The sequence below is a fragment of the Macrotis lagotis genome, chromosome 7, assembly GCF_037893015.1.
Source record: "Macrotis lagotis isolate mMagLag1 chromosome 7, bilby.v1.9.chrom.fasta, whole genome shotgun sequence".
In the NCBI taxonomy this organism is placed as follows: Eukaryota; Metazoa; Chordata; class Mammalia; order Peramelemorphia; family Peramelidae; genus Macrotis; species Macrotis lagotis.
The window spans coordinates 90101829-90128813 of record NC_133664.1 but is presented as its reverse complement, the minus strand read 5'-3'; the positions used below and the strand labels follow the sequence as shown (position 1 = coordinate 90128813).

At 34.7% G+C, this 26985-nt stretch overlaps 1 protein-coding gene across 1 annotated transcript in view; it reads left to right on the top strand.

The window, feature by feature from the left end:
* The window catches only part of DPP6 (dipeptidyl peptidase like 6), a 1027554-nt gene that overhangs the window by 654707 nt on the left and 345862 nt on the right, over positions 1 to 26985 (top strand). The window contains exon 6 of the mRNA XM_074195237.1: positions 17205 to 17257. Coding sequence (XP_074051338.1) covers positions 17205 to 17257 — 53 coding nt within the window. The remainder of the gene's footprint in view (positions 1 to 17204; positions 17258 to 26985) is intronic.

Genomic DNA, 26985 nt, shown 5'->3' with positions numbered 1-26985 from the left:
ATCCCCATGGTACTGTTAGATTGTGCAGGCAAGCACCCAAAAGAATTGCTTTTTTTATTTGGTAAATGGAAGGTTTTAAAACTGAAAAGATAAAGCCTCTATAGAAATGAATTTTTTTGGACAACTTTTAAGCCAGGGAAATTTGGCTTTCTCCAACTTCTTTAATTTGGAGCATCTTCATCCTAGCTATCATTTCAAAACACACATACACACACACACACACACACACACACACACACACACACACAGACAAACAAACTCTCTCTCTTTCTCTCTCTCTCTCTCCCCCTCTCTCTCCCCCCACCAGATCCTAACTTTCTTATTGTTCTTCTCCCCCATCCACCACCACCCCCATTCCTCCAGAGTTGTCACACTCCTGCCCATTCTTCTCAGTTTCTCTGGAATCATTTACTCTTATAATACATTATCTCACTTCCCTAACCATATTTTTCACATTAGAGTCTTAACGTTTTAGCTTCAGAAAAATATTACTCCAAACTCATCTGTGCCCACTTTCTCTTTGTTTCAGTTGAATTAATTATAGAGTGATCTCCTCCTTTGTTCAAAATAGAAATGATAAATAAGTGCATATAGAATAATTTTACATATGTGTATGTGTGTCTAATGGTAATGAATTATAATTCTGTATAGACCATATTCCTTTGTTCTTGCTGTTTTGGTTGTATTCAACTCTTCAAGACCCCATTTGAGGGAAGGAAGAAGGGAAAAAAGGGGGGGAAAAAGAAGAAACCAGAAATGTACATGATAAATTTGTTATATATTTAAAATGAATTACAAATTGTCCATAGTGAATTTGCAGTTTTATATGCAATCCTCATATTTATTATGCTATATTATGGAAATGCTTGCTTTATTCCATAAATTAAAAATAAAATACAGTAATATAATAGTGATAAAAGTATTATGTATTAGTGATATAAGTATTAGGTATTAGGAAAACAAAGTTTAGTTAACATATGAATGGTAAGGTAAATGTATGGTATGGCTCAAAGTCTAGTAGGGAACTTTGGTTATACAACTAGGTGGCATAGTGAATACAGAATTGGACCTGGAATCAGGAAATCTCATTTTCATAAGTTCAAATCTGGTCTCAGACACTAGCTAGGTAACCCTGGGCAAGTCACTTAACCCTATTTACTTCACTTTCCTCCTCTGTAAGATGAATTGGAAAAGCAAATAACAAACCACTCTATATCTTTGCCAAGAAAATTCCAAATGGGTTCTTGAAGAGTTGTGTACAACCAAAACAACAGAACAACAGCAAAAGAATGTGGTCTATATAGAATTATAATTCATTATTATCCATTTTATTAGGGTATTTAAAAAAAAGCAAAGTACTATGTAAAATTGTTCCTGAGGGAAGAGGACATGGATTAGTAAAAATTTAATGGACGAGATGATGTGTGAGTTTGGCTTTGAAGAAACAAAGTAAGTAAAGAGGCTTTAGAAATATAGATTTAGAACTGAAAGGGGTTCATCTAGGCTAATCCAACCCCTTTTTACACTTGAGAAAACTGAGAATCTCGGAGGTGAAGTGACTTCCTTAAGTTTACATTGTTAGTAAAGGGCAAGGTGGGAATTTGAAACCATGTCTTCTAATGGCTAATCTACAGTCCTTTGCTTTGTATCATGTTGCCATACAAGGATATTGTGGACACAGCAAACAGAATGTGCAAAGACACAGAGAGGTACTTTAAGGCTTGCATGATTGTAGTTTAAAATATGTACAGAGAAGTTGAAGTAATAAAGGACATTAAGATGAGAAAAATAGAATTGTCACAAAATATACATGGCCTTGAATTCTTGACAATGGGATCATTGGTTTTGTAGGTGTTATAGAATCAATGAAAATTGAGCAAAAGGATATTTATTATAGTCTTTTTATCATTTCTCTTGCTGGGTAAAAGTATACACTCCATAAGTTGAAATAAGTCTTGAAAATCATGTATTTTAACCTTTTACCCATTCTATGAATCCTTTTAAAGGTTCTGCTGAACAATGTGCATTTAGTCTCTGCTTAAATACCTCAAATGACTATGAGGTCACAGTTAATAAAACTCTTTGTCGTTGTTGTTGGACATTTATAATTGTTAGAGTAGTTTAGGATTCCTAGTTAACTAAGTAATAAAACTATCCAGAATAATCGCAGTTTTTCCTTTGCCTTTTTTAATTGCTTAAAGCACATGTGCTACATTTGGGGCAGCAGTTTACTATTCTAAACTAAGCATATAGAAAGAGAGAGCAAGGTCCCCAAAGGGTCAGTGGTATGATCTCAATGAATGTATGATCAGAGTCATATCCCACTCCTCCCAAAATTATCAATCAATTTTCCACACAACCATATCTACCTTAATTCTCAAACACTCCCTACACTGTCTCTTTTACCCCTATTCCATCCCCTTTTGACCTGGACAATGACTCTTCAGGGAAGTATAACCTAAATACTCCTTCCTGGAAGCCTACAACATCAACTGCACAAATAACATTAGGGGAAATTCCACTTCTCAAAAACATCTTTCTCCTCCCTCCCTCCACCCATACCCCAAGATTTACTTCATTTCAACAGCAAGAGCATCTGTTGGGTGGTGGGATGATGGACTCTGCTTTGGAATAGTGACAAATGAGTAAGAGCCCTGCAGCTCACCTTTTAATTTTAGGTCGGACAGAGTAAGTCATGGACAGTCACAAATAGGTTATAATCTGCATTGCAAATCTCATCTTATTATCTTTCCCCAAAGCCAAAACCTCTTCTCAACTGTCTTATTACTGTTGAGCACCCTTCCATCATTTTACAGTCAACCATTCCAGTAACCTCAATATAATCTATGATTCCTAACTCTCTCATATCATTTATAAAATTAATTTTCAAGTACTATTGTATCTACCTTTGCTTCTCTGGCATCTATTTCTTTCTTTCAGTCACAGAGCAACCACCCTAATTCAGGACCTCATCACTGCTTACTAGAATTACTGCAATAGTCTTCTAACTGATCCTATTGCCCCAAGTCTCTCCCTTCCATATGCCTGACAAAGTGATGCATAACTGTTTGTGTCATTATCTTAATCAGTAAACTTCAGTGACTCATTGATTCTAAACTTAAATACTATTTCATCATTTTAGTAGCCATTTTGTGTGTTTACAGTATGTTATTGATAGAATATTAATTGTATGCAATTTGTATGTGAATAAATATCACATGTTGAATACAAGTCTAAAAATATTTTACTGATATGGATCCATGATGAAAAAGTCTGTAAAGGAGTGCTCCAACTTGTCAATAATATATTGAGAAATTAAGTCATCTTTATTGAGAGCCTTCAAGCTATAGAAAGGAAGAGTTCCAAGAAACCAACTCAGAGCTAATATGCAATGTCACTTCCTTCTCTTGACAGAAAAATCTAGTGGTGAAATTAGAAAATGCCTTCAGTGTTCTTAATAGTCAAGGTTCCTAATCCTATAGGTTTAAGGCAGTTTTTTCTGTTTTTCTAGAAGCTGTTTTCAATATTTTAAAACTAGTCATCTACTAGCCTGATATCTATTTGGAAAATGATCTCTTTCCATAACATGAATTTCTGGGGGGGAGGGGGAATCCTTGTTTAAGGAGCTAGTTGATTTTCTATATGCAGTAAAAATCACAATTAATTGAAAAACTCATAAAATTCATAGGCTGCTGGAATTGGAAGAAGCTTTTCAGGTCCTGTAGTGCTCATTTTGAAGATTTGAAAACACCCCCAAAGAGATGAGGTTACATGCCAAAATGCTTAAGCAATTGAAGTGTTGGAGTTTTCTATTAATTCAAACTTGTATCAATTTCTGTTACTGAGCATCTCTCTAAAATAAATGAGTCTCATTTCCTCTTAGATAGTAGAGTCCACTGAACAGAATTGAATCTTTAATTTTTTTAATATCGCAAACCCTTAGGATCTTCATTCTTGACCTTCATTCTTGGGTTGAGGAATATGAGAAATAGATTCTTACAAGCAATCAAGAAGGAAACAGAACCTTAGAAATAGAAGTTAACTTGTGAGGTCATTTGGTCCAGTTTTCAGTCCAGTGTAAGATTTAATCTTTTCCAAAGCATCCCTCCAGACTCAGTTGGATTTCTATAAATATATGTTGATGGATTCCAAAGAATAATATAATGGAAAACACATTGTAACAGAGAAACTGAATTCAAATTCCAGTTCTGCCCTTTCTGCCTGTGTGACTATAGGTGAAATCCTTTAACATCCATGGTTCTTAACTTCCTTAAAGGCACAAGGAAAGAGTTGGATGATATGGAAATTCTAAAGCTATAACATTATATTATGTAAATTTTCAGGGAATGAAACGGCCACCTAGGAAAAAGTTATGATATAATGAATTTAATGTGTAAGTTACCTGTAGACAAGTCCTGAAAAGGATTTTGGGGGGTTTCATTTTTTTTTTGTTTTTTTTACAAGGCAGTGGGGGTTAAGTGGCCCAAGGTCATGCAACTTGGTAATTACTAAGTGTCTGAGGCTGGTTTCAAACTCAGGTCCTCCTGACACTAGGACTGGTGCTTTATATTCACTGTACCACCTAGCTGCCCTACGTTTCATTTTCATTAACCTTTAATATCAGATGTCTTCTCCAGGTATATTTCCAAAATTATTTTTCAGTCGGTTGAGAATTCTGCTTCGTTAAAGCTTGAGTAACAGAGATTTTATAGCATTCATGTCCTATACTTTGGTAGGCCAGAAGAAAGAAGAGTTGATTCACAAATTCAAACTTCATAAAGATTCACATGTTGAATAAAGAGAACATGCAATGTCCATATCCTCCAAAATTTACTGGTCATAACATCTGGAATATTTTGGATGGGTCCATTTTGAAGAAAGAGATATCAAGACAATAACTTTTCAAAAGCAATTACTATAGAGGAACTTTTTAAAAATTTCTCAGTCTGTAAATGAAGTTCAGAGAGCTGAAACTTTTTTAAAATAAATAAAAATAGGGGCAGCTAGGTGGCACAGTAGATAGACCACTGGCCCTGGAGTCAGGAGTGCCTGAGTTCAAATGTGACCTCAGACACTTAATAATTACCTAGTTATGTAGCCTTGGGCAAGCCACTTAACCCCCTTGCCTTGCAAAAACTAAAAAAATAAAAATAAAAATAAATTTTTAAATAACATTTAGCCAGGACCTATTATGTAAGTCAGAAGTATTTGGGCTTAATACTCTTCAAAAAGACACTTCCTTTGAGTTCTTTGGTTGTTTGACTGCTCTGTTGAAGATGCTTATGCAAAGGGATGATACTTGATCCTGGATTTTTGAGCAAGGTTACTTTTAGAGTATAGAAGAGGCAGGTTAGATTTCCTGGTATTTCCCTATGGTTTTTAAAGTAGCACATTCAACCATTATTGTGTTTTGATTTTTAAGGTATATCTATCACTTATGTTAGGACTATGCAATGGTTCACTTATTTGCCATGCTTATCAGTACCACCCACTCTTGATTAGTCTACATTTTTACTTTTATTCCTTCTAATTAGTGAGTCAATTCAATTTTCCTGGAGATCTGATTTCATTTCCCATCCTTACAGACAAATTGTTTGTCTATCAGAACAGACACAGTATTGGAAAATTGTTTAGTCTTAATTCTATTTTGCTCTTTTTCTCTGCCATTTTCTTTCCAGGGTTCTGATCTGATATCCTAATTATATTTTCTCTTTCTCCTCACATCTAAGTTTGCATATTTTCCAAGTATCTGAATTCAAAGTCATGGACTGAGTATTTCTTATAGACCATTGTAAATAGAAACATTTGATCATTTACAGTTTGATTTTAAAAACCCTAGATAATTGAAAAATCAAAGTTAAAATCCTAGAAATCCAAGTAGATATTTACTGGTGAATCATTTAATTCTGGATAACATGCAAGCAATATATGGAATGATGAGCTTCAAAGATAAAAAGAGTTCAAAAATTTTATCTAGTCTAACTGCTTTCATTTTACAAATGAGAAAACAGGTTCAGAGACTTTGAGGGTCTCAGGAAAATCAAATGTCTTTTTCTAACTATCATGTAAAATAATCCATGTAGAAGTGATCCAACCATTCTGGAGACCAATTTGGAACTATGTCCAAAGGGCAATAAAACTGTGCTTACCCTTTGATCCAATAACTACTAGGCCTATATCACAAAGAGATCATAAAAAAGGAGAAAAGATAAAAGCGAATCAAAGTCCAATGAAAAATTGCTCTAAATCACTAATTATCAGAGAAATGCAATTTAAAGCATCTCTGAGGCACCATCTTACACCTCTCAGACTGGCAATATGACCAGAAAGAACAATGATCAATGTTGAAAGGGATGTGGGAAATCTGGGACATTAATATATTCTTAGTGGAGTTGTGAACTCATCCAACCTTTCTAGAGAGCAATTTGGAATTACGCCCAAAGGGCAATAAAAACGTATATACCCCTTTGATCCAGTAATACCACTATTGGGTTTATACCCTGAAGAGATTATGAAAAAGGGTAAAAGTATCACTTGTACAAAAATATTCACAGCAGCCCTGTTTGTGGTGGCAAAGAATTGGAAATTAAGTGAATGTCCTTCAATTGAAGAATGGTTTAACAAACTGTGGTATATGTATGTGATGGAACACTATTGTTCTATTAGAAACCAGGAGGGATGGGAATTCAGGGAAGCCAGGAAGGATTTGCATGAACTGATGATGAATGAGATGAGCAGAACCAGGAGAACATTGTATACCCTAACAATACCATGGGGGTGATGGTCAACCTTAATGGACTTGCTTATTCCATCAGTACAACAATCAGGCACAATTCTGGGGAATCTTTGATGAAGAATACCATCTGTATCCAGAGAAATAATTGTGGAATTTAAACAAAGACCAAAGACTATTACCTTTATTTTTTTTTTTAGTTTTTGCAAGGCAATGGGGTTAAAGTGGCTTGCCCAAGGCCACACAGCTAGGTAATTATTAAGTGTCTGAGGCTGGATTTGAATTCAAGTACTCCTGAATCCAGGGCCAGTGCTCTATCCACAGTGCCACCTAGCCACCCCTTACCTTTATTTTTTAAAAAAGTTATCTTATGTAATTTTGATATCTCTTATAATTTGTTTCTTCCTTAAGGATATGATTTCTTTTTCATCACATTCAACTTAGATCAATGTATTACCATGAAAACAATGTAAAGACTAACAGACTGCCTTCTATGGGGGGTAGGAGAGGGAAGCAAGATTAGGGGGAAAAACTGTAAAATTCAAAATAAATAAAATCTTTAAAAGAGAAAAAAAGAGAAAAGACTCATATACAAAAATATTTTTAACAGCTCTTTTGTATTGGTAAAGAATTGGAAATTGAGGGGATACACATCAATTGGGGAATGACTGAACAAGTTATGGCATATGACTGTTATGGAGAACTATTGTTCTGTAAGAAATCATGAGTAGCCAGACTTTAGAAAAACCTGGAAAGACTACTACCTGCAATAGTGAGCTGAACCAGGAGGATATTGTATGCATCAACAGCATCGCTGTGAGATGATCTATCATGATTGATGCAGCTCCTCTCAGCATTTCAGTGATCAGGGACAATCTTGATGGACCTGTTATGAAAAATGACATCAATATCCAGGAAAAACAAACAAACAGAACTATTGAATCTGAATGCAGAGCAAACATACTATATTCACTTTTTATGATTTCTTTTATGTTTTTTCATTCCTTCTCATGGTTTTTTGGTTCCCTTAGTTATAATTCTCCTTTCACAAAGTGACTAATAAAGAAATATATTAAACACAATTATTCATGTACAACCTATATGAGATTACTTGCTGCCATGGGGAGGGGTGTGAGAAGGGAGGGTGGTAGAAAAATGTCAAACTCAAAAACTTATAAAAGGATGAATGTTGAATACTACCTTTGCATGTAATTAGGAAAATAAAATAATGAAATATTTATTCCACATGATCATGCAACATCATCAATATGGATTACTATTATCACTATTAAAAGTATTGGTATTTAAGTTGGCAGAGCAATTGACTGGCAACCTGAGATTTTAGGCAGTTGTCAATGCAAAAAACACCTTGACCTTCCCTTATCTAGATACAAGATATAGGAGGGAATATCTTTCCTTCCTGTTTATCAGAACTTCCCACCTCAACAGTAGAGTTGTGGTGTTGAGAAAGGAGCATTGGATTGAATTAGAGGGTTTGACTCTTCTCTACTATTCACTACTTCTGTGGCTTCTCTAAGTACCATGGATTCCCTTTTCTTCATTTTCCTCAATAGATTAGATGATCTCTAAGGTCTGTTTCACCTCTCAACCATGTCTCACCATCTGAAAGTATTATAATGTTCAATTCTTCAGTGATAATTGTAAGAATTAGTTCATGGAAAGGGTGATAGAAAAAAGTTATACTGGTCAGAACCAGTATCTCCAAGTAATGAACTTGTAAATAAATGACATGTTTGAATTCCAATTAAAGCACAGTAATGATCTTTGTGATTTTAGGTAAGTCATTTAATTTGACCCTCAAAGTTTAAATTTCCTTATCAGTTGAAGGGAGATTATACATAGTAGTAATACTTCATGGAATTATTTTGAAGATCAAATGAGATATAAAATGCTTTGTAGAATTTAAAACCCTATTTCTATGAGTAGTTTTCAGTTGAAAGTGATTGATGGAAGGGAATTCTAAGCATATATAACAGAGTGATTAATGGCATGAGGAAAGAAAGAACATTTTTGTGTAATGATTATTAGTTCATGATATGTGCTTCTTATTCCATTTTTTTGGCATATAGGGCACACTTAAAGTATAACCATTAAGTTATCATGGAACTGTATTGTAGAGGGTCTTTGATGCCAATTTATGGAATTTGGACTTTATTCATTAAGCAATGGGGGGAATTGTGGAGGATTTGGGGGTATGGATAAGATATTATTCTGTTACTTCCATTAAGAATATTGATTTGACAACAACATTAAGATGACTTAGAGGGAAAGAGACATGTCAGAAGATTATTATGATAAGAAAACTGAGCAGTAGTAGAGGTGTGAAGGGGGAGAATAGCAGGGATATTGGGATTGGGATGGCAATGATAGTTTGGAGACATTCAGGACAGAAACAAGAGATCTTTAAAATGGATAAAATGTAAAATGGGGTGACTGAACAAGGAATGTATGAAAAATGACTGGGTTTTTTGAGATTAAGTAACTGAAATTAGCAAACAAAAAAAGTGGTTCTCAGAAGAGATGAGTAGTTTAGGACATAAAATCATAGTATAGAATAAGGAGTGCCCTGAGAGCCTATAGACACCAGCCTGTCATTTTACAAATAGGAAACAAAAACTAAAAAAAAGACAACTAAATTACCCAAAGTTACATAGGAAGAAAGTGACAGGCTTGGTGAAGATGCTCTAACTCTAAATCTAGTGTCTTTTCTATAGTACCAACATTAGGGGACAATGGGAGTCTGAGAATGAACCATGTAAGCAAAATAGTTGGAAGTGTGGGCATGAGCTTAGGAAATAATAGAGGTTGAAGAGATAGGTTTGGGAGTCATTTGCAATAATGTGATACCAAATAAAGTTAATGGATGTCTTAACTGAAGAATTGCCTTGACAATCAAATAAAACAATATCAGTAAAAAAAATTACTATGTAGGTCTTGTGATTTCAAAGCCTTTTATATGATGTATCAGCAAGAAATGAATGCTACATCATAAGACAGAAAGTATTGCTTCCAGACCCCTTAATAGCTGTGGGACTTTGAGTAAGTCAATTTCTCCCCATGGATCTATATTTTGCCAACTCTGAAATATTGCTTTTCTTAAAGATTTCCCATTCCATATACAAAGATCCTCATAAAATGCAATGTGAAATTAATAATAATAGTGGCAAAAACAGCAAAGGAAAATAAAGCTTCTGAGAATTCTCCAAGAAGATAAGTAAAGAGATTATGATATTGAGTTGGGACTAATGTTAAGGTAAGGAGTTTTCTAAACCCATTGTGCTAATATTAATTCACCATAGAGATTGTTTTAGTTCTGTTCCAAGGGTCTTCTAGCTGGTACAGAAAAGGAAAAGAATCAGTAAGTTTTGAACTAAATAATAGATATAAGATTCTTCCCAGGGAGAAAACTAATCCCATTAAAAAGGAATAGGGAATGATGAAGTGAATCCATCAATGCCATCAAGTGAATGATCATCAAGGAAGACTCAGAGGAAGATAAGATCATTGTAACTAAGGAATTATTTACTTCAATAGCTATTTGTGAATGTTAGTAGAGATCTGGGACACATGCCCAGCACTGAAGAAGAGTAAACAAAGACTTGTCAAAATTAATAACTATTCCCCACTTTGGAAAATATGTGTGAACACAAAAGATGCTGAAATAAATGATCTTGAAAGTATTTTGAAGGGAAATGAAGTCTTGGACAAGATTCTGAAAAGTTTAATGGGATAGATGTTCTATGCATCACTCATGCCAATCTATAGCAAAAGAAAAGCAGTTTGGCAATGCAAACGGATGATTAGAAAGGGATGTTTGTGAAGTAGGAGTTGAACTTCTATATCACATATTCAACTAGAGGAATGATGGGATCTTGACAAGAGATAAAATGCACCTAACAAGGAATAATAAAAAGGTTATTTAATCCTTAGAAATTAGATCAAATAAAGCTTTAAACCAAAAAGCTAAAGGGCTGGGGAAAATGGTTGGTTATATAGATAACTAAGAGATTAACTTCCCTGAATAAATAAGACTAATATTAGAGTCACTCCAAATTTCACAGGAGACAAAATCCAGGAAAGGAGCCAACAATAAAATTTGTGGCCTTGGGCATTTATAGACAAATTCTCACAGTATGGATAATAAATATGATGAACTTCTGACTAGAATATGGCTCCATGTAGTATAGAACTTCTTTGGAAAGGACCAGACTGGGTAAGAGGGAGGTGAAAAGGGGTAATAGCCTCATGAAAGATATCCATCTAATATCAAAATGTTGGAGGGCATTAGGAGAATATCAATAAAGGTAGAAACTGAAGGCCTCATGAGGGACTCCAATCATCTAGCCATTTGCTACAATTCTGTAGAGTGACTAACAATTTATTGTCATTCCTTAATGAAAATTCTGTCCTAGAAGTAAACAATGTGGGGAACTTCTGTTCTGGACCTTCTCACTAATAAGAAGAAACAGGTTAAAGAAGTATAAATTATAAGAACTTTTATTTTAGAATTTTTGATAAAGAAAAAGAGGAATTGTGGATATGGTTTGACCAAACACATTTGACTGAACCATCTTACCTGTTTGTGTTTACATCTTCTGTATTATAATCATTTAACAATTACTTAATAAATGATTTCTACTGGGAGATAACTACTATTATTATCCCCAGTTTATATATGAAAAAGTTGAGTCTGGGGGAGTTTAAGTAACTTGCTCAGGGTCACACATCCAGTATCTTAGACTGAATTTGAATTCAGGTTTCCCAGTGCAGTGTTCACTGAACTAAAAACCCTGTATAGGGTCTTCATGTCAGCATCTAATCTCTGATCTACTGCCTGACCTTTCTATTCTGGTCAATTTTTTTAACTCTCTGCTTTGACATTTCATTTAAATGTTGTGCTTTCTTCATCTTTATCTTCCTCTCTGGTTTTCTTGTCTACTACCTTTACTTGGATTAGGGTGCTTATGGACACGCCTACTCTGAATTTAGTCAGATTTTGGATCTCCAGCTCCACTCTACTTGCAGGGTGACAGTTAATCTACCTAAGTCTGATTCCTTTGTGTACACATTTCCTATACTTCGCGACCATCACTAATGGGGAAAAAAGGTGGGGAGGATTTTGAGAAGGATATGAAAGTAATTTTTTAAATATGTGATTTAAAAAGAATGTTGGTTCTAGGTAAGGGATTTGTTACCCCCACAGGTTTGTTACCCCACAGAATAATTTGGCATTTACCTAACAGTTTGAACTTTTAGTCCTTTTGACTTGCTGGAATTAAGAAGGAAAACTAGACAGCAGAAAGCTCTTATTTTTCCTAACTGCCTGGCATCAAATAAATATGCCATTATTGTAGAGATCAAAGAACTCTAGCCTACAAATCTCAAACTTGGGATTAAGCAGTCAGACTGACTTCTCCCTCTCGAGTTCATTTTATTCAAAATAAACAGTCCCTTGAATCAACCTGAGACAAAAATAGAACAGGAGGTTGTCATGGGCAGGATTGAAGGATGGGAGGGAGCACAGAATAGATCTCGGTGGTCCTGTGTGGCATTATCTTGTACAGAGAGGGTGGTTTGAGGGAGCAGGGAGCACCATTTTCCTCATCTGGCTTTCTTTCATTACCTCCCAAGCTGTTCTCTCGGCTCACAGAACCATTTAAGATCATATTACAGCAATCCTTGATAGGATCCCTCCATGTGGCCATCCATTAAAAACATAGGAGCCACCATGATTATACTTCTCCTAGGGAATTATAGCTGCTTTATCACTAAAATAATAAAAGAAAAATCTAGAGCCATATGCTCTTGTAGCATGTTCATGGAAACTCTTTGGAATTTTTCTTTATTTATAGTTCTTTTAAAGAGATCTCAGTAAGTTTTTCAAACAACTCCTTCTACACATCTATGAAATCCAACTATGAAGCAATAACTTCCCAAAAACTGGTGAAGAAGATGATGTTTTCAATGAGTAGATACTCTGCTTCATTGAGCTATTACTTAAACTAGCATAGATAAGCTTTCAAACAGTGAGACTATAATCATAGAAACATAGTTGTGCAATAGTTCTCAAACTTTTTAATCTCAGGATCACTTTGCACACTTAAAAGTTGAAGACTCAAAAGAGCTTTGTTATAGGAGTTCTATCTGTTAATATTTTATCACATTAGAAATTAAATTTATTTATCACATTGGAAATTAAATTTATTTATCACATTGGATATATTTATTAATTTATTTAAAATAACAAATTTATTATATATTAACTTCAATAAACCTGCTTTATAACAAATATCTATATTTTAAGACAAAAGAATTTGAAATTAGTGGCATTATTTTACATGATTTTGTAAAATTCTTTAATGACCAAATTTAATAAAAGATAGTTGGATTCTCATATCTGCTCTTCCATAGAATGTTACATTTTATTGTTTTGTTTATTTGTTGTGAAAGCTTAACCTCATACAGATATGTAATTGGAAAAAAGAGTATTTTACTAAACAACTAATGTCTTGGTATTATAATGAAAATTGTATTGACCTCATGGAGGTAATCTTTAAGAATCACTGATCTATTCACAGAAAGAACTGATAAACTGAAGTATGGTTTTATGTAAATATATGTACATATATTTATGTATTCATACATGTAAATTTTATGTACATATATATTTATACACACATATTTGAAGATAATGGTAGCCATCTCTAATGCATGGTAGAGAGATTGGGAAAAATATAAAAAGTATACAGCAGAGAATAGAAGACATTCTAGAAGTAAGCTTAGAAAGCAGAGTAGTTTTGAAATTAAGATGTAGTACTATAGTTTTTTTAAAAAACTAAGCAGTATGAAATGTAAATTCATGGTTTTAGAGATAATCTATGTTGTGTTGTATACATGGAGATGATCTCTTTTTTGTCTTTATGCATTTAAGTTCAAAATAAATTCTAAAAATTTAAAATAAATTTTAAAAAATTTTAAAAAGAATCATTCATCTAGTCTGAATACCATTTACCATATGAAAGAAATGAGATCCAGAAAGGTGAAATGATTTTCATAAAGCTACATGGCAACTTAGTGGCAGAATCAGGATCAAAAACCAAGTCTCCTGATTTCACATCTAGTAAGCTTTCTCTCATACCACATTGTTAAAATCCATTTGCTATTTAGACTATGTAATATAATTACGTCTTTCCCGAAGATGGTTAAACCAAAGATGAGAATAATTTCACATAATTTCTTGATGTTCATTCAATGAATAGAGTTCCTGGATTATTGGAGCTAGAAGGCACCTTAGAGTTTACCTCATTCAGGAAATTCAGGAATTCTTAATGTGTAATTCATAGACCTCCCCTCCAAAAAAAAGGGGTGGGGGAGCAGGTCATTGTTAGTTTTCAAGGGACTCTATGAACTTAGATCTTTATTTTCACTGATCCTAGATCCAGGACATTTTACATTTCCCTCTATTATTTAAAAGCTTTCTAAGAAGGGTTCCTTCAGTTTCATCAGACTGGCCAAAGGTTCCATCTATGATACAAAAAATAGTAAGGAAATCTCAATCCAGAGAAATGAAGTGACTTGTCCAACACTTAGTATGTTATGTGGCATATAGTCATTACTTCCTGAATGTGTGTTTATTAACTAATTGATCTCCCTGAATTATATTGAGGGCACTCTGTATGTAAAAATTGGAGTCAGGATTTAAATACTGTTCATCTAGCTCAAAGTACAGTATTCTCCCTTCCCAATATAGCATGCACTACCTAAGAGTCAAAGTCAATATCATAGATCCCTCTTAGCCTTTCAGTGCAGTGGGTAGAAATTCTAGTTAGTGAGTCATACTATGAATGATATATAAGGTACTTTGGTTGCCCAGATGTCTTCCAAATAAGCAGATTTTAAGCTTAGGCTTTTAGGACCTTGGGGAAAACCAAGTTTACTTAATAAATGTCTTACTTCACTCTGGGGTATTTATATAGTGATTATTCTGGAAACAATCAGGTGAAACTATTCCTTAGTCATTTACATAATACTGTATACTATAAATCTTCAGCTCTAAAGAACCCATGAGGATTGAGTCGTTCCAGATAGCACCTTTCAAAATAAAAGATTTATATACTGTCTCAGAGCACTTTCATTTTTTTTTAGGTTTTTGGGGGGGTTTTGCAAGGCAATGGGGTAAAGTAGCTTGCCCAAGGCCACACAGCTAGGTAATTATTGTCTGCGACCAGATTTGAACTCAGGTACTCCTGACTTCAGCGCCGATGCTCTATCCACTGCTCCACCTAACTGCCCCAGCACTTTGATTTTTAAGTAGTGTGCTATGAGTGGGTGTTTAGTTTTGCTGAAAAATCTTTCTAAAGTTTATTGTTTGCTTCATCCTGCTAAGCAGTTTATTAAATATCATTTAATCATTTTTTGATGACTCAGGGTCACCATTCCAAACATCATTTGTCTTGGTGTATTTTAGCTTTGTTTCTAGATGAGTCTACAGATGGACATAGCATGAGGGCTAGAGCAGGAGGGGTTCCAACCATCACAGAATCCTTGATCCTTGTTTCTTGGCACACTCCTTGATGTTGCCTAACTTTTAGTCATTGAATCATTTCTCAAAAAAAGTGTGTGTGGCTTCATAACTTCAAATACATTATAATGTGGCTATTACTGCAAAAATAATTAGCATATCAAAGGTTGAATTAGCTTCCCCCCCCAAGGGTTTTTTTTTTAACTTGCCCTCCAGAATATTGTGGTCAACTTCATTGTTGTCAGCTGTATCCATTAACTTAAGATATAATATATTATGGTAGAAAGAACCAGGGTTTTAGAGAGGACTTTGAGTTTGATTGCCAGTTGTGCCATATATTACATATGTGATGACACATCTTAGTTCCTAATATATAAAGTGAAGGGTTGAACTAGATTTAACATTTTTTTTGTCATTAACCCCTTTGCTACTATAATAAAGTCTATGAATTCCATTTCAGAACAGAGTCTTTAAATGTATAAAATAAAAAATTATAGGTTTACAAAGGAAGCCAGTTTAAATACTTATTAATTTAAAAAAAAATTCAAAGATCACAGGTTAAGAACCCTTGGGCACTCTGATCTCTAATGTCCCATCCTGTTTTAAATTTTCTAGCCCTATTCTGTCTGTGATTTCTGCACCATTCAGTCACACAGTGAACTCTCCTTGATAGTTTGTACCTGCTTACTGACTTATACTCTGTATTTGAGTCCTCTGTCATTCAAGAATTCATATGCAGGTGTTTTAAGGTATTATTACCTTGATGCCTGTACATTTTATATCATCACTATTAGAAGAGAAGCAAATCCCCAACTTGCTTTCCATTGTACCACCCTCCCTAAGTAGAGAAATAGTTCATTTTCCTTTCATCTCAACACAATGCTGAATTCCATTAATTCCTCAATATTTGGTTTCCTAACCAAAAAATAGCGGGAAATAATGACTTAAAGATGAATGAGGGGGCGGTTAGGTGGCTTAGTGGATAAAGCACTGGCCTTGGAGTCAAGAGTACCTGGGTTCAAATCCAGTCTCAGACACTTAATAATTACCTAGCTGCCACTTAACTCCATTTGCCTTGCAAAAAAAACTAAAAAAAAAAAAAGATGAATGAGTGAATGAATGAATGAATGAACCAGATAGAACTTCAGTCATTCTTACAGACATATCACATTCTCCCATCTACTTTGGTATTTAATGGAGCATTAGAGGATGAATGGAATGAAACATAGAAGAGTATTTTTATGAGTTTAGCTCAAACACTCTTAAAAGTCTTCATTTCAGCTTCTTCTAAAGCTGAAATCATAAACATATCCTTCTTTTGATATCAAGAAAATCATGACAAAGTCAATTCTCTAGTGACTTTTTGGTAAAGTTTTCATCTGTGTTGCATCATTTGGAAAATTAAAAAACAGAGGAAGTATACCAGGTTATATAGAGAGCTGATGAATTTACCCAGCTAAGCTTTCCTTGATCTCAAAATGGGATTTTGTAACTCATCAGATTCAGAGAAATGGCATCTCTGGTGTTATCCTCTGCTACCATGTCCAGAGGAGTCCAGCAGTGAGTATCTATTATTGTCCTGTTGTGTCTAGCTATAACCATGTCTGACTACCTCCAAATGACCAAGGTGTCCTCATTAATACCAGGTGCTATATTTAGCTACAGCTGGGAAAATGTTCACTTAATTTAATCACAAACATTGGTAGCCATGGGGATGACACTGCCCTGCATACTGAGTGGAAAGGATGAAAAGAAAACAAACATGTTATGTAAATTAACTTCCTAAGTAAATAAAAAGCTTTGCTTCCTGGCTTCGGGATTAACTCCTTGTCTTCAAAGAGGGTTTACAGAATTGGCAGTGATGAAGAAGTGAAGCATATGTAATTACAGTCTTTATTTCATGGTATCTTCTTTGTTTATGTCTTACAGATTTATCAACATTCATATACTGGATATTATTTCCTGAGCAAAATTCCTTTTGGGTAAGCTTCCTCCTTTTTTTGTCCTTTGGAAAAGACCTTTGCAGAAATACATGAAACAAAAGAAGACCTAGAGGGGGAATCCATGAAAATTTTCCTTAAGACATCATCAACTGGGGAATTCTCTTCTTTAAAGACAAAACATTTTAAGCTGTTCATTAGAATTAAGTGACAGTTTTGGGGTGTGGTATATCTGGAGAAGTGATCAAAATGAGCCCTGATCTTTGAGGGAGGGGTGACTTGTGGCAATTTCAGAAGAGAGCATGAGTTCTTTAGCAACTGAATTATGAAAATACAATTGGTGTCAGTGAGGAAAATAGTGCTAATATCCCTTGAAAGATTTTTCAGTCTTTAGCTCTTTGATGATATTGCCTCCTTACTTTCATTTCCCCTGCTTAATACTATTCTCAATATTTATGTGCTAGATTCTACTGATTGAGGTGACTTTTGATATTTATCATAACCAGATATCACCTGCATAAAAGATTTAGATAGGGGAGGCTAGGTAGCACAGTGGATAAAGCACTGGCCCTGGAGTCAGGAGTACGTGGGTTCAAATCTGGTCTCAGACACTTAATAATTACCTAGCTGTGTGGCCTTGGGCAAGCCACTTAACCCCATTGCCGTGCAAAAACCTTAAAAAAAAAGATTTAGATAAAAGAAAAGAATTATTTGCCCCAAACTTCTGTATTTGTACTTAAATTTTTTTTTCTCAGATAAGACCAGGATGTTATCCCTATTGATGTCCTTCAAAAAGTTCAGAGGGAGTTAGTTGACACAGTGAACAGAGATGTGGACCTGGAGTCAGGAAGCTCTGAGTTAAAAATCCTACCTTGGGTACTCTCTAGCGGTATGACCCTAGGCATCACTTAACAATCATCTACCTTAGTTCCCTTATCTATAAAATCAAATCCCATTTTTAATAGCATTTATCTCCCAGGATTGTTGAGAGGATAAAATGAGATATTTGTGAAGCAGTTAACAAATTTTAAATGCCAGGTCTTAGCTACTTTTGACTCATTTGCCTTGTGAGTAGTATTCCAAAAACAGAAGTGGGGTAGAAGTTGAGCCACATTGAATAAAATATGATGAAAATGTTTTCTGTTTACCTTTGTATCCCTTTTCTTAAGCTGGAGAAATCTTGGAGGTTGAGAAAATTTAGGGGGAAAAAGCTCTTTTTCTTCCAAAGAGAGTGCAATTTCCATTTTGAATTATTGCATTGTTGCTTCTTGTATTTGTACTATAGAGAAATCTTTACGTGTTTCATTTGGCCAGAAAGATCAGGACATGGCACCCTAATTGAGTTTTTCTTTCTTCTGCTGTCTTCAGAGCACAGTCATTTCTGAAATACAGGACTAGTTAGAAGATGTAGGAGTATGTTGGAAAGGCAGCATAGTGGCATAGTGAATGGGGTTACCAGCTTATAGTCAGTTAGGCTCATCACTCTGAATTCGACCCTGGGCAAGTTATTTTGGCCTATTTGCCTCTGTTCCTCATCTATAAAATGAGCTCAAGAAGGAAATCGTAAGTCATACCTGCATCTCTGTCAAGAAAACCCCAAACAGGGTCACAAAGAGCTGGGTACAATTGAACAACAAGAGCAAAGAGGTTGAGAAGTAGAGATTGTAAGTGGGAGACTGTAGCTCTCATTCACTGTACTAAGAATCAAAAGGCTATTAACCTAACACCCCCATTTTCACATCTTATAGTCCTCAAAATACCAAGGTGCATTTATACTATGCAATGTGTGAAGAGAGATTTGTTGGCTACCAATTGATTATAGTTATAGGTTGGTTAAAGTTGCATAGCTTCACAGAAAAGCCGAGAGTGAAAAATGAAATAAAAAGCCTTAACAGGGACCATTAAATAACTGTTCCAAAAGCATGTGGTAAGGAAAGCAGAGACACCTGTACATATAAAGATCGAGTAGGATGCTTGAGATTCTCGTCCAAGGAAACCAACAAGGAGAAAAGACATTTCACAAGGAATTCAAACATACTACATTAGGCATATTGTATTGTTGAAAGGAATATGAATAGACCCAGAAAAGATATTATTCAAATACCCTATTGAACTTTTGGAAAGATCAGAGCCATTAGAAATAGATTGCCTACAGTTGTAAGGCTGAAATATCAATGGTATTTTTCATTTTTTAAAAAAGCATATTTCAAACAGTAGCTCAAATATGCTTGACTAAGGAAAAAATTATTATGTTATTTTTCATGTAGATATACATCTTCCAAGGTCATGTCAACCACAAATATAATTATGTCTTAAGATTTATCTAGCCATTCTGGGAATAATAACATTTATCGTAGATGGCAGATATTATATTGCATCTTATAATTCAAAAAATATAAAAGCATTCTCTTTCCATCATGTTGAGATAACATACTAACAAAACATTCATAACTTATGAGAGAAAATTCCAAGAACAAGGCATTCAAAGTTATCAATGACATGGAAAATCAAAAGATAATACATTCATATTCTAAAGGCATTATTTCAATATGTATAACAACAGTAGCTATCATTTGTAAAGGGCCTTCCAGAAGTAATGTTGTTCTTTCCCATCTGATTCTCACATGATTCAAAGGGTAAATATTTTTCCCATTTATACAGAAAAAGAAACTGAGATTCAGGGATGATAAATGACTTGTCTTCATCCACACAGTTATCAAATGACAGACTCAAATCCAGTCTCCAAATTCCTGTCTTTTCCCCTTCATCATAGCACTGTGTGATCAGCTGATATAACAAAGGTCCTTTTGACACTTTATTGAACAAATATTAGTAATTTGATTTTTAGCAGATCTAAAACAAACCTAGGTTATGCCAGGTTTCACTCTATAAGAAAGAGCAAATAGTTCTTGAAAAAATTCAAGATTTCCTCTGCTATTGCATAATATTCAGTGTTAAGTACTGGGGGTGACTCAGAGGCAAAATCCTGTTCCTCACACTGGATAGATAACCACATCCTACTCTCCTACTTTGGTTACTAATCAAAATTTCCAAAGAACCTGATGACTTTATAGACCATGTAGATATATCTTCCTTTGCTCTGTTTCTACAAAATGCCATGGAATATAATAAAGAGCGGTGAGAGGACTGAGATCTCCTGGCTTATTATAGTAGTTCCTCTAAAGGGAAATCAACTCTTGGTTTAGGACTGCTGCACATTCTGTATTAGATTTGCTTGACATTGGGTTTCCTTTGAGTCAGATCTGATTTCCAGCCCTGGGGAAGGAAGAATCATTTGCTCTCCTCAACCTCACTTTGTGCTATGATGAGGAAACTAAGTCTTTGAGAGGCTCAGTGACACATTGAGCATCACCCAGTTAGTTAGCAGCAGGATTTGGATTCCCACTGAGATTCTCTGCCTGCAGTGCTAGTGATCTTTCCATTGAATCATGCTGGGTAGTACTGGAGAAGTCAAGAATAACTTCTAGTAGGTCTGTGAATAGTATCCATGGACAGAGCCTTAAAGTATACTTGTGTTTGATATAAGAATGAGGAAAATGTTTCATTATTTAAAAATGAGAAACTCTCTATATCGAATCAAAAGTCACATTTATCAGTAAACAGACAATCCATTTTGGCCTAACTTTTAAAAGAAACTCCTAAGGTACATTGAGTCACCTTCCTGCTTTCTTAACTATGCTCATTTCATCTCACCTGAATTATTATTTGGAATCAAAAAACATTCCTAGTGGGTCATCTTCAACCTTTTGAATTGCTCAGCATAAAAACCACCCCAAGAACTGCTCATCTTGAGGTGCATTTGTCTTTTATTCAACCATAGGCTATTCAAGCTCATCACAAAGGAAATTTTAGTTCACCCTTTCAACTTCCCTTCCCTGAGAGTTCCTTTCTCTTCACTCCTTGTAGAAGGGTGGGATAGGATGGGGTGAGGCATATGAGTCTGCCTTCCCTTAGGTATGTAGTACAAGAAATTCAGATAGAGGTGTCCCAGAATCTACTTTCTCAAAGCCCTGCATCTCTTTGGTAGGTCTGACAACTTTTGAACAGAATTTAAGCATAATTTAAAAACAAAATTGAAACTTCCTTAGTTTTTCAGAATGACGGTGGCTTTACGGACGTATTAAGGCTAGTGATAATCATCTAACCCAGGTGATTGCCATAACCAACTAATTTTTCTTCCCTCCCCTCTTTCATCTTATTCTTTCTTTCTCTTCTCTTTCCTCCTCTTCCTCTTTTTCCTCCTCCTCTTTTTCCCCCTCCTCCTCCCTTTCCTCTTCTCTTTCCTTCTTTTATTCATCTTACTGTTTCTTCCCTCCTGCTTAAGGTAATATGACATATATTTGACTTGAATTTAGAAGTACCATCTTGAAGTCATAATTTTGACTTTTTCTAATTGTGTGATCAGGAACCCTTCCTTCAAACTTTTTGAACTTGTTTTTTTCAGCTTTAAAATGATAAAAATAATGACTCTACCAGCATCATAAGATTATTGTATATATATTCTTTGTAAACCAAAAGAAGTGCTCCAAAATGTAAGTTATGTGCCATTACATTTATTACTTCCTAGTTGTGTACAGATAGTAAGACTCTGTTCATGCCATGGCAAATGATAGGAAACATTGTATACTATATTAAAAAAATAATGGATTTGGATAGAAACTGCATTTCCATTTGAAGCCTGAGTTTCCTTATCTTTCAAATATAGTTTCCTGAATTTCTTTATATATTTTACCTAATGTCTTAAGGTTCCCCTCCCCTTCTAGCTTCAAATTCTATGATCTATGTGAACATACTTTTATAAAATGACATATATGTAACATATGTATATGTATACACACACACACACATATATATATATATATATAATACATGTGTATATATAAGAGGTAAAAAAAAGCATAATACAGAGAGATCTAGCTAGGAGTAACTGAGTTTAAGTCCTAATACATTTAAGTTCTGATTGTATAAATCTAGGCAAGTTACTTAAGCTCTCAGTACTCTAGGCAATTCTCTGAGACTGTAAGTTGTAGACAAGATAAAGACCTATTCGGGGGAGTTTCCTTATCCTTGAGTTCCTTATATTAATGAAATTAAAGGTTCAACCCCTATCTCTGTGTGCATAGATTCTCATGCTAACCCTTGAGGCAATGAAGGAAATTCCCTTCAAACTTTTCTAGTTTAATATAACAGAAATATATTTTAGGAGACTTAGGAGTCCACATTTTTTCCCCAATAATTTCCTAGTGTAAACCACACAGCATGTAATCATAAAATTCCATTATTTCAAGAAAGCAAAATTTACAAGCAGCTCAAAAGTCCCTGGAAGATACATTGTGAGTAAAAAGTATATTTTCAATGACAACTTGTTTTTAAAATCAAGAGGATGCATGACAGGAAAAGAACATGTACCTCATGTGAATGGGCAACAAGAAATTAAACACAGATAAGAAGAAAACAACACAGCTAGCCCAGTGCTAAATTAGAAACCCCAAGATACCAAAGATGTAGAGGAAGGTTCTAGTATGTTGGATGACTTTTATTCAGAGAATTTTTTGAAAGATTTGAATAAGAATCATTCAAAATGAGAAATAGTAAAGGGATTAGTATCTGTATCCACTGATGTAGAAAGTAACTTCTCTTGACATCAATATAATAGGAACTTTTCAATAGCTTTGTCTAAATATTCCAAGTTTCCAGTCGTCAAATAGTTATAATTATTTTCTTGGCATAGAGTAGGAAATATTTTGTTTTATCCAACCCACTCTATGAATCCCCATTAAATGTTTGGTAGGTTTTAAAAGTTCATATATAATAGTGGCAAAAAGTAAACTCAAATTACAGCATTAAAGATTTTGATCAGAATCTTTGTTTTCCAACTATGAGTATTTGGGACAGAGACTATAATTATAATGTAGGTATTTGTTAGACATTTTCCATAAAGGTATGGGAATATTTAATTATTAAAGAAAATGATCTTAATTTTTTTGGAGCTTTTAAAAATCTGTCAAAATCCCCAATAATCATCTTACTAATTTGTGGCCCTTTGTCCTTGATATTTAGAGACTTTATAGAAAATTATTGGTAGAAGATATCTACAGTTTCATAGTCCAACAACAGGGAGAATCAGGACATTTTAATAAATTATTAATCTGCGCTAAATTTATATCCTTTGGTATTTTTTGTTGTATTCCTAGTAGACATTGTTCAGTTAAATTGATAACTCAATATATATTTCTAAAGTGCATAGTATAGTATTAAGCAATACAGGAGGTCATCTTATAGAAGACACATTTCTTGTCCTCAGGGAACTTAAAATCTTTTGATGTTTGTATTGGAGTAAAGCACAAACTAAAAGCTTTGGCAGAATGCCTGCTAATATGTTGGGCTTTGCATATAAGAGGCTTCTCATAATGACCACAGAAGTGAGGGTTCCTGGCTGTCAGTAGTGGTCTGCCTGCAACAAAACCTTTGCAGTTTAACACATTTTCTTACAGTTTCTGCCTTTTCTTGTGGAATTCACAAGGGAGTCTGGTAAGTGAACCTTCCCTATCACAGTGCTGAACATTGGCTCATCATACCAAGCTGTCTTTGTAGCTGCCAGGAGTAGAGGGAACACAGTTGTGCCAAATGCAAGAGAGGATACAAAAGGGGAAGGTAACAGGGAAAAAGAAGATGTATACTTTGAAAAGGGTATCGCATGGTTTCATATCCTGCCAGTAAACAGGAAAAAGAATCTCACTGTTAATTGCCTTCTGTATCATTTCAGAACCCCAGAGAGCTCATGGCATCTGTCTGTTGATTGTTTCCTCACAGCAAGTTAAGAGGAACAAAATTAGGTTATGTGTTAATCCACCCTCACTGAAGCAGGGTCAAGAAAGATTTCATAATCCCGTTCATGTACCTGCTAACTGTGTTTGGCTTGTGGTAGACTATAGATTGATATTTGTTTATTTCTCAAGCAGATTTTATGTTGAAAGCCAAGAAACATCTATTATATTCCAAAGGAAGTTACCTAGTTAGAATTTATTGGTATCAAAACAAAGACTACAGTGAGGACATGTCTTCCTGTGGCATAACCACACAAGAACCTTTTATCCTTGTTTGAGACATGCCACGGCATATGTGAGATACATCCACAGGCAGGAAAGCCCTGCCAGGACTATAGTCTGATCTGAATGGCTGTCACAAATAAATGCCTGAGGTGTTTATATTCATGAGTACCCAAAAGAATCTAGGCTCCTTTAACAATATAATAATCTTCAATCTTCCTAGAACTAAAAATCTTCAAACACAGAGTCTTAGCAGAAGAAATTCCATAAATATGGAGGCGGGAACAGATATGTATCATCCCTTTCAGCCTGATGGTTCCTGCAGTGGTCAAGAACATACATGGTCCTCAGTGAACCTAAAGAAAATGGGCTTGCATTTGAGCACTTTTATTCAGTTATAAAAATGTTTAAATACCCCTTCAACAGACTGCAATACATAAAATATAGAAGAATGGTGGCTTGATAATATTTCCCAGGAGCATTTGTATCAGAATTCTATCCCAAAAAAAGATGAAAAGAATGAGATAATAGTTATGCCTAAGGGAACTATTGTTCTTTCAGGGATATTGTAACTACTCTGGGAGCTCAGGGGTGACAAGTTTCCTGATCACCAACTGCTCAAACAGGCCAAAAGCTGGATTAATCCAGTTTTTGGATTATTATAAATCTGTGGTATCTTGAGCCTACTTTTGATTAAAGTAGGGTTGTAGCCTCCTTTAAAGTGATATCTAAAAGTATTTTATACCTAAGTACTTTGACATTTGTGGTCATAATGATCCTGTGAGATGGATTGTACAAAAAAAATTCTCTTCATTTTAAGGAGATGGAAATTGAGACTCCAAGAGATGTGATGATCTGCCTATCCATAAAATATTTCACCTCACCCCTAAACTCCTTTTATGCCTTGTTGCCAAACAAAAAAGTAAAAAAAAAAATCTCCTGTAAAATTTCTCAGCCTCCAGTCAGCAATTAAGCTATGCTATTGTCTTTATGAATTCTCTTCAGATAACTTTCATTTGTAGCTAATTTAAGTATTCCCTGAAATGTCTTCCCACAATAACTAGGGGATCCCTCAAAGATAAGTTCAATTTCTTCCTCATCAGGCCATGAATCTTACAACTCTCTTTTAAATCTCATTTGACTGACAATGAACTCTATGCATGGATTTCAAAACAAAAGATATTCCAAAGTAAAAAATAAAGAGAAGAATGAATCAATATGTTTATATTGTTTGAAATGGTACTATCATAGCACCATTCTCCCATTGGAGTATTATACAACATTTGTCCAATTTGGCCCCAGAGACAGCACAACAAACACAGATAGTTTGCAGGGAAGCAAGTAGGCTTCATTCCAGGGAAAATGTCTGTTTAATAATTTAACTTTCCAAGAGATGAGTTGCTTGTCTAGGGAAGTAGAAGTTACTTCCTTGTGAAGGTATTCTGATAGAGAAGCTAAATGATAAGGGAGGCTGTGTGGCACAACAGAGAGATCAATAGCTCTGAAGTTACAGAACATGGATTCGAGCCCCATATTTGTTGTTTACTACATACATGACCTTGAATCTCAGTTTCTTCTCTAGATTTATAATTTTTCACCATTTAGCATGGCTATTATGAGGAGGGGATTCCTGTTTGAAGTATAAATTTGGATTAGTTAGGGCCTAATGTCCCTTCCAACTCTTTTTAAAAATCAACTTTAAAATTAATTTAATATAGAACTTAAGATCCGGGCAGCTAGGTGGTGTAGTGGATAAAGCACCGGCCCTGGAGTCAAAAGCACCTGAGTTCAAATGCGGCCTCAGACACTTAATAATTACCTAACTGTGTGGCCTTGGGCAAGCCACTTAACCCCATTTGCCTTGCAAAAACCTAAAAAAACAAAACAAAACAAAAAAAGAACTTAAGATCCTCTGAGTTTAAAATCATTTAACAAGTATTTATTAAGCAGTTGCTCTATACTAAGAGCTGCTATGTCATTACTATTATGTTACTATCAAGACACCGATATATATATATATATATATATATATATATATATATATATATATATATATATATATCCCTTCAGAAATCTTATTGTCCTAAGCAAAGTATCAATCATCTAAGGGGAACAATTATTGGAGATTAGTTTTCACATTTCAGGAATATACATCAGAATCTAAAGTCAAAAGAAATGTTTTTATCACACATTGCTACATCTTAATCATGTCCATTTTGGGAACGAGTTTTAATCCAAATAATTTTTATTTTATTTGGATCTTATCACCTCTGCTAACTATTTTGTTTTTTTTTTGTTTTATTTTGGGGCCTCTTAACCATCTCTGTGTATGACAGAGGGTGAGGGTGGTGGGAGGAAGAGGCCAAACTCAGATTGCCTTTGGGCACCACCTAGTGGATTTTCACATCTATTTTGAATATTTTCATTTTAAAAAAGTTAACAATTAACAAGAGGTTTTGAGTGGATAATATTCAGTCTTTGAATCTTAAAGTTTACAGTATACAAGGATCATCTAGTCTGTTTAAGAGATGAAAAAAACTGAGTCCCTGGGATTTGCTCTTCCCTAGGTCATAGAGGTTGTGAATCTCTTAGTTCAACGTGGTTAAAAATACAGTGATTCCTCTTTAACCTCAGCCAATAAATGTATTTTTAAAGGACTGAAAAACTACAGATTTAAATATACAATCAGAAACAATGGAA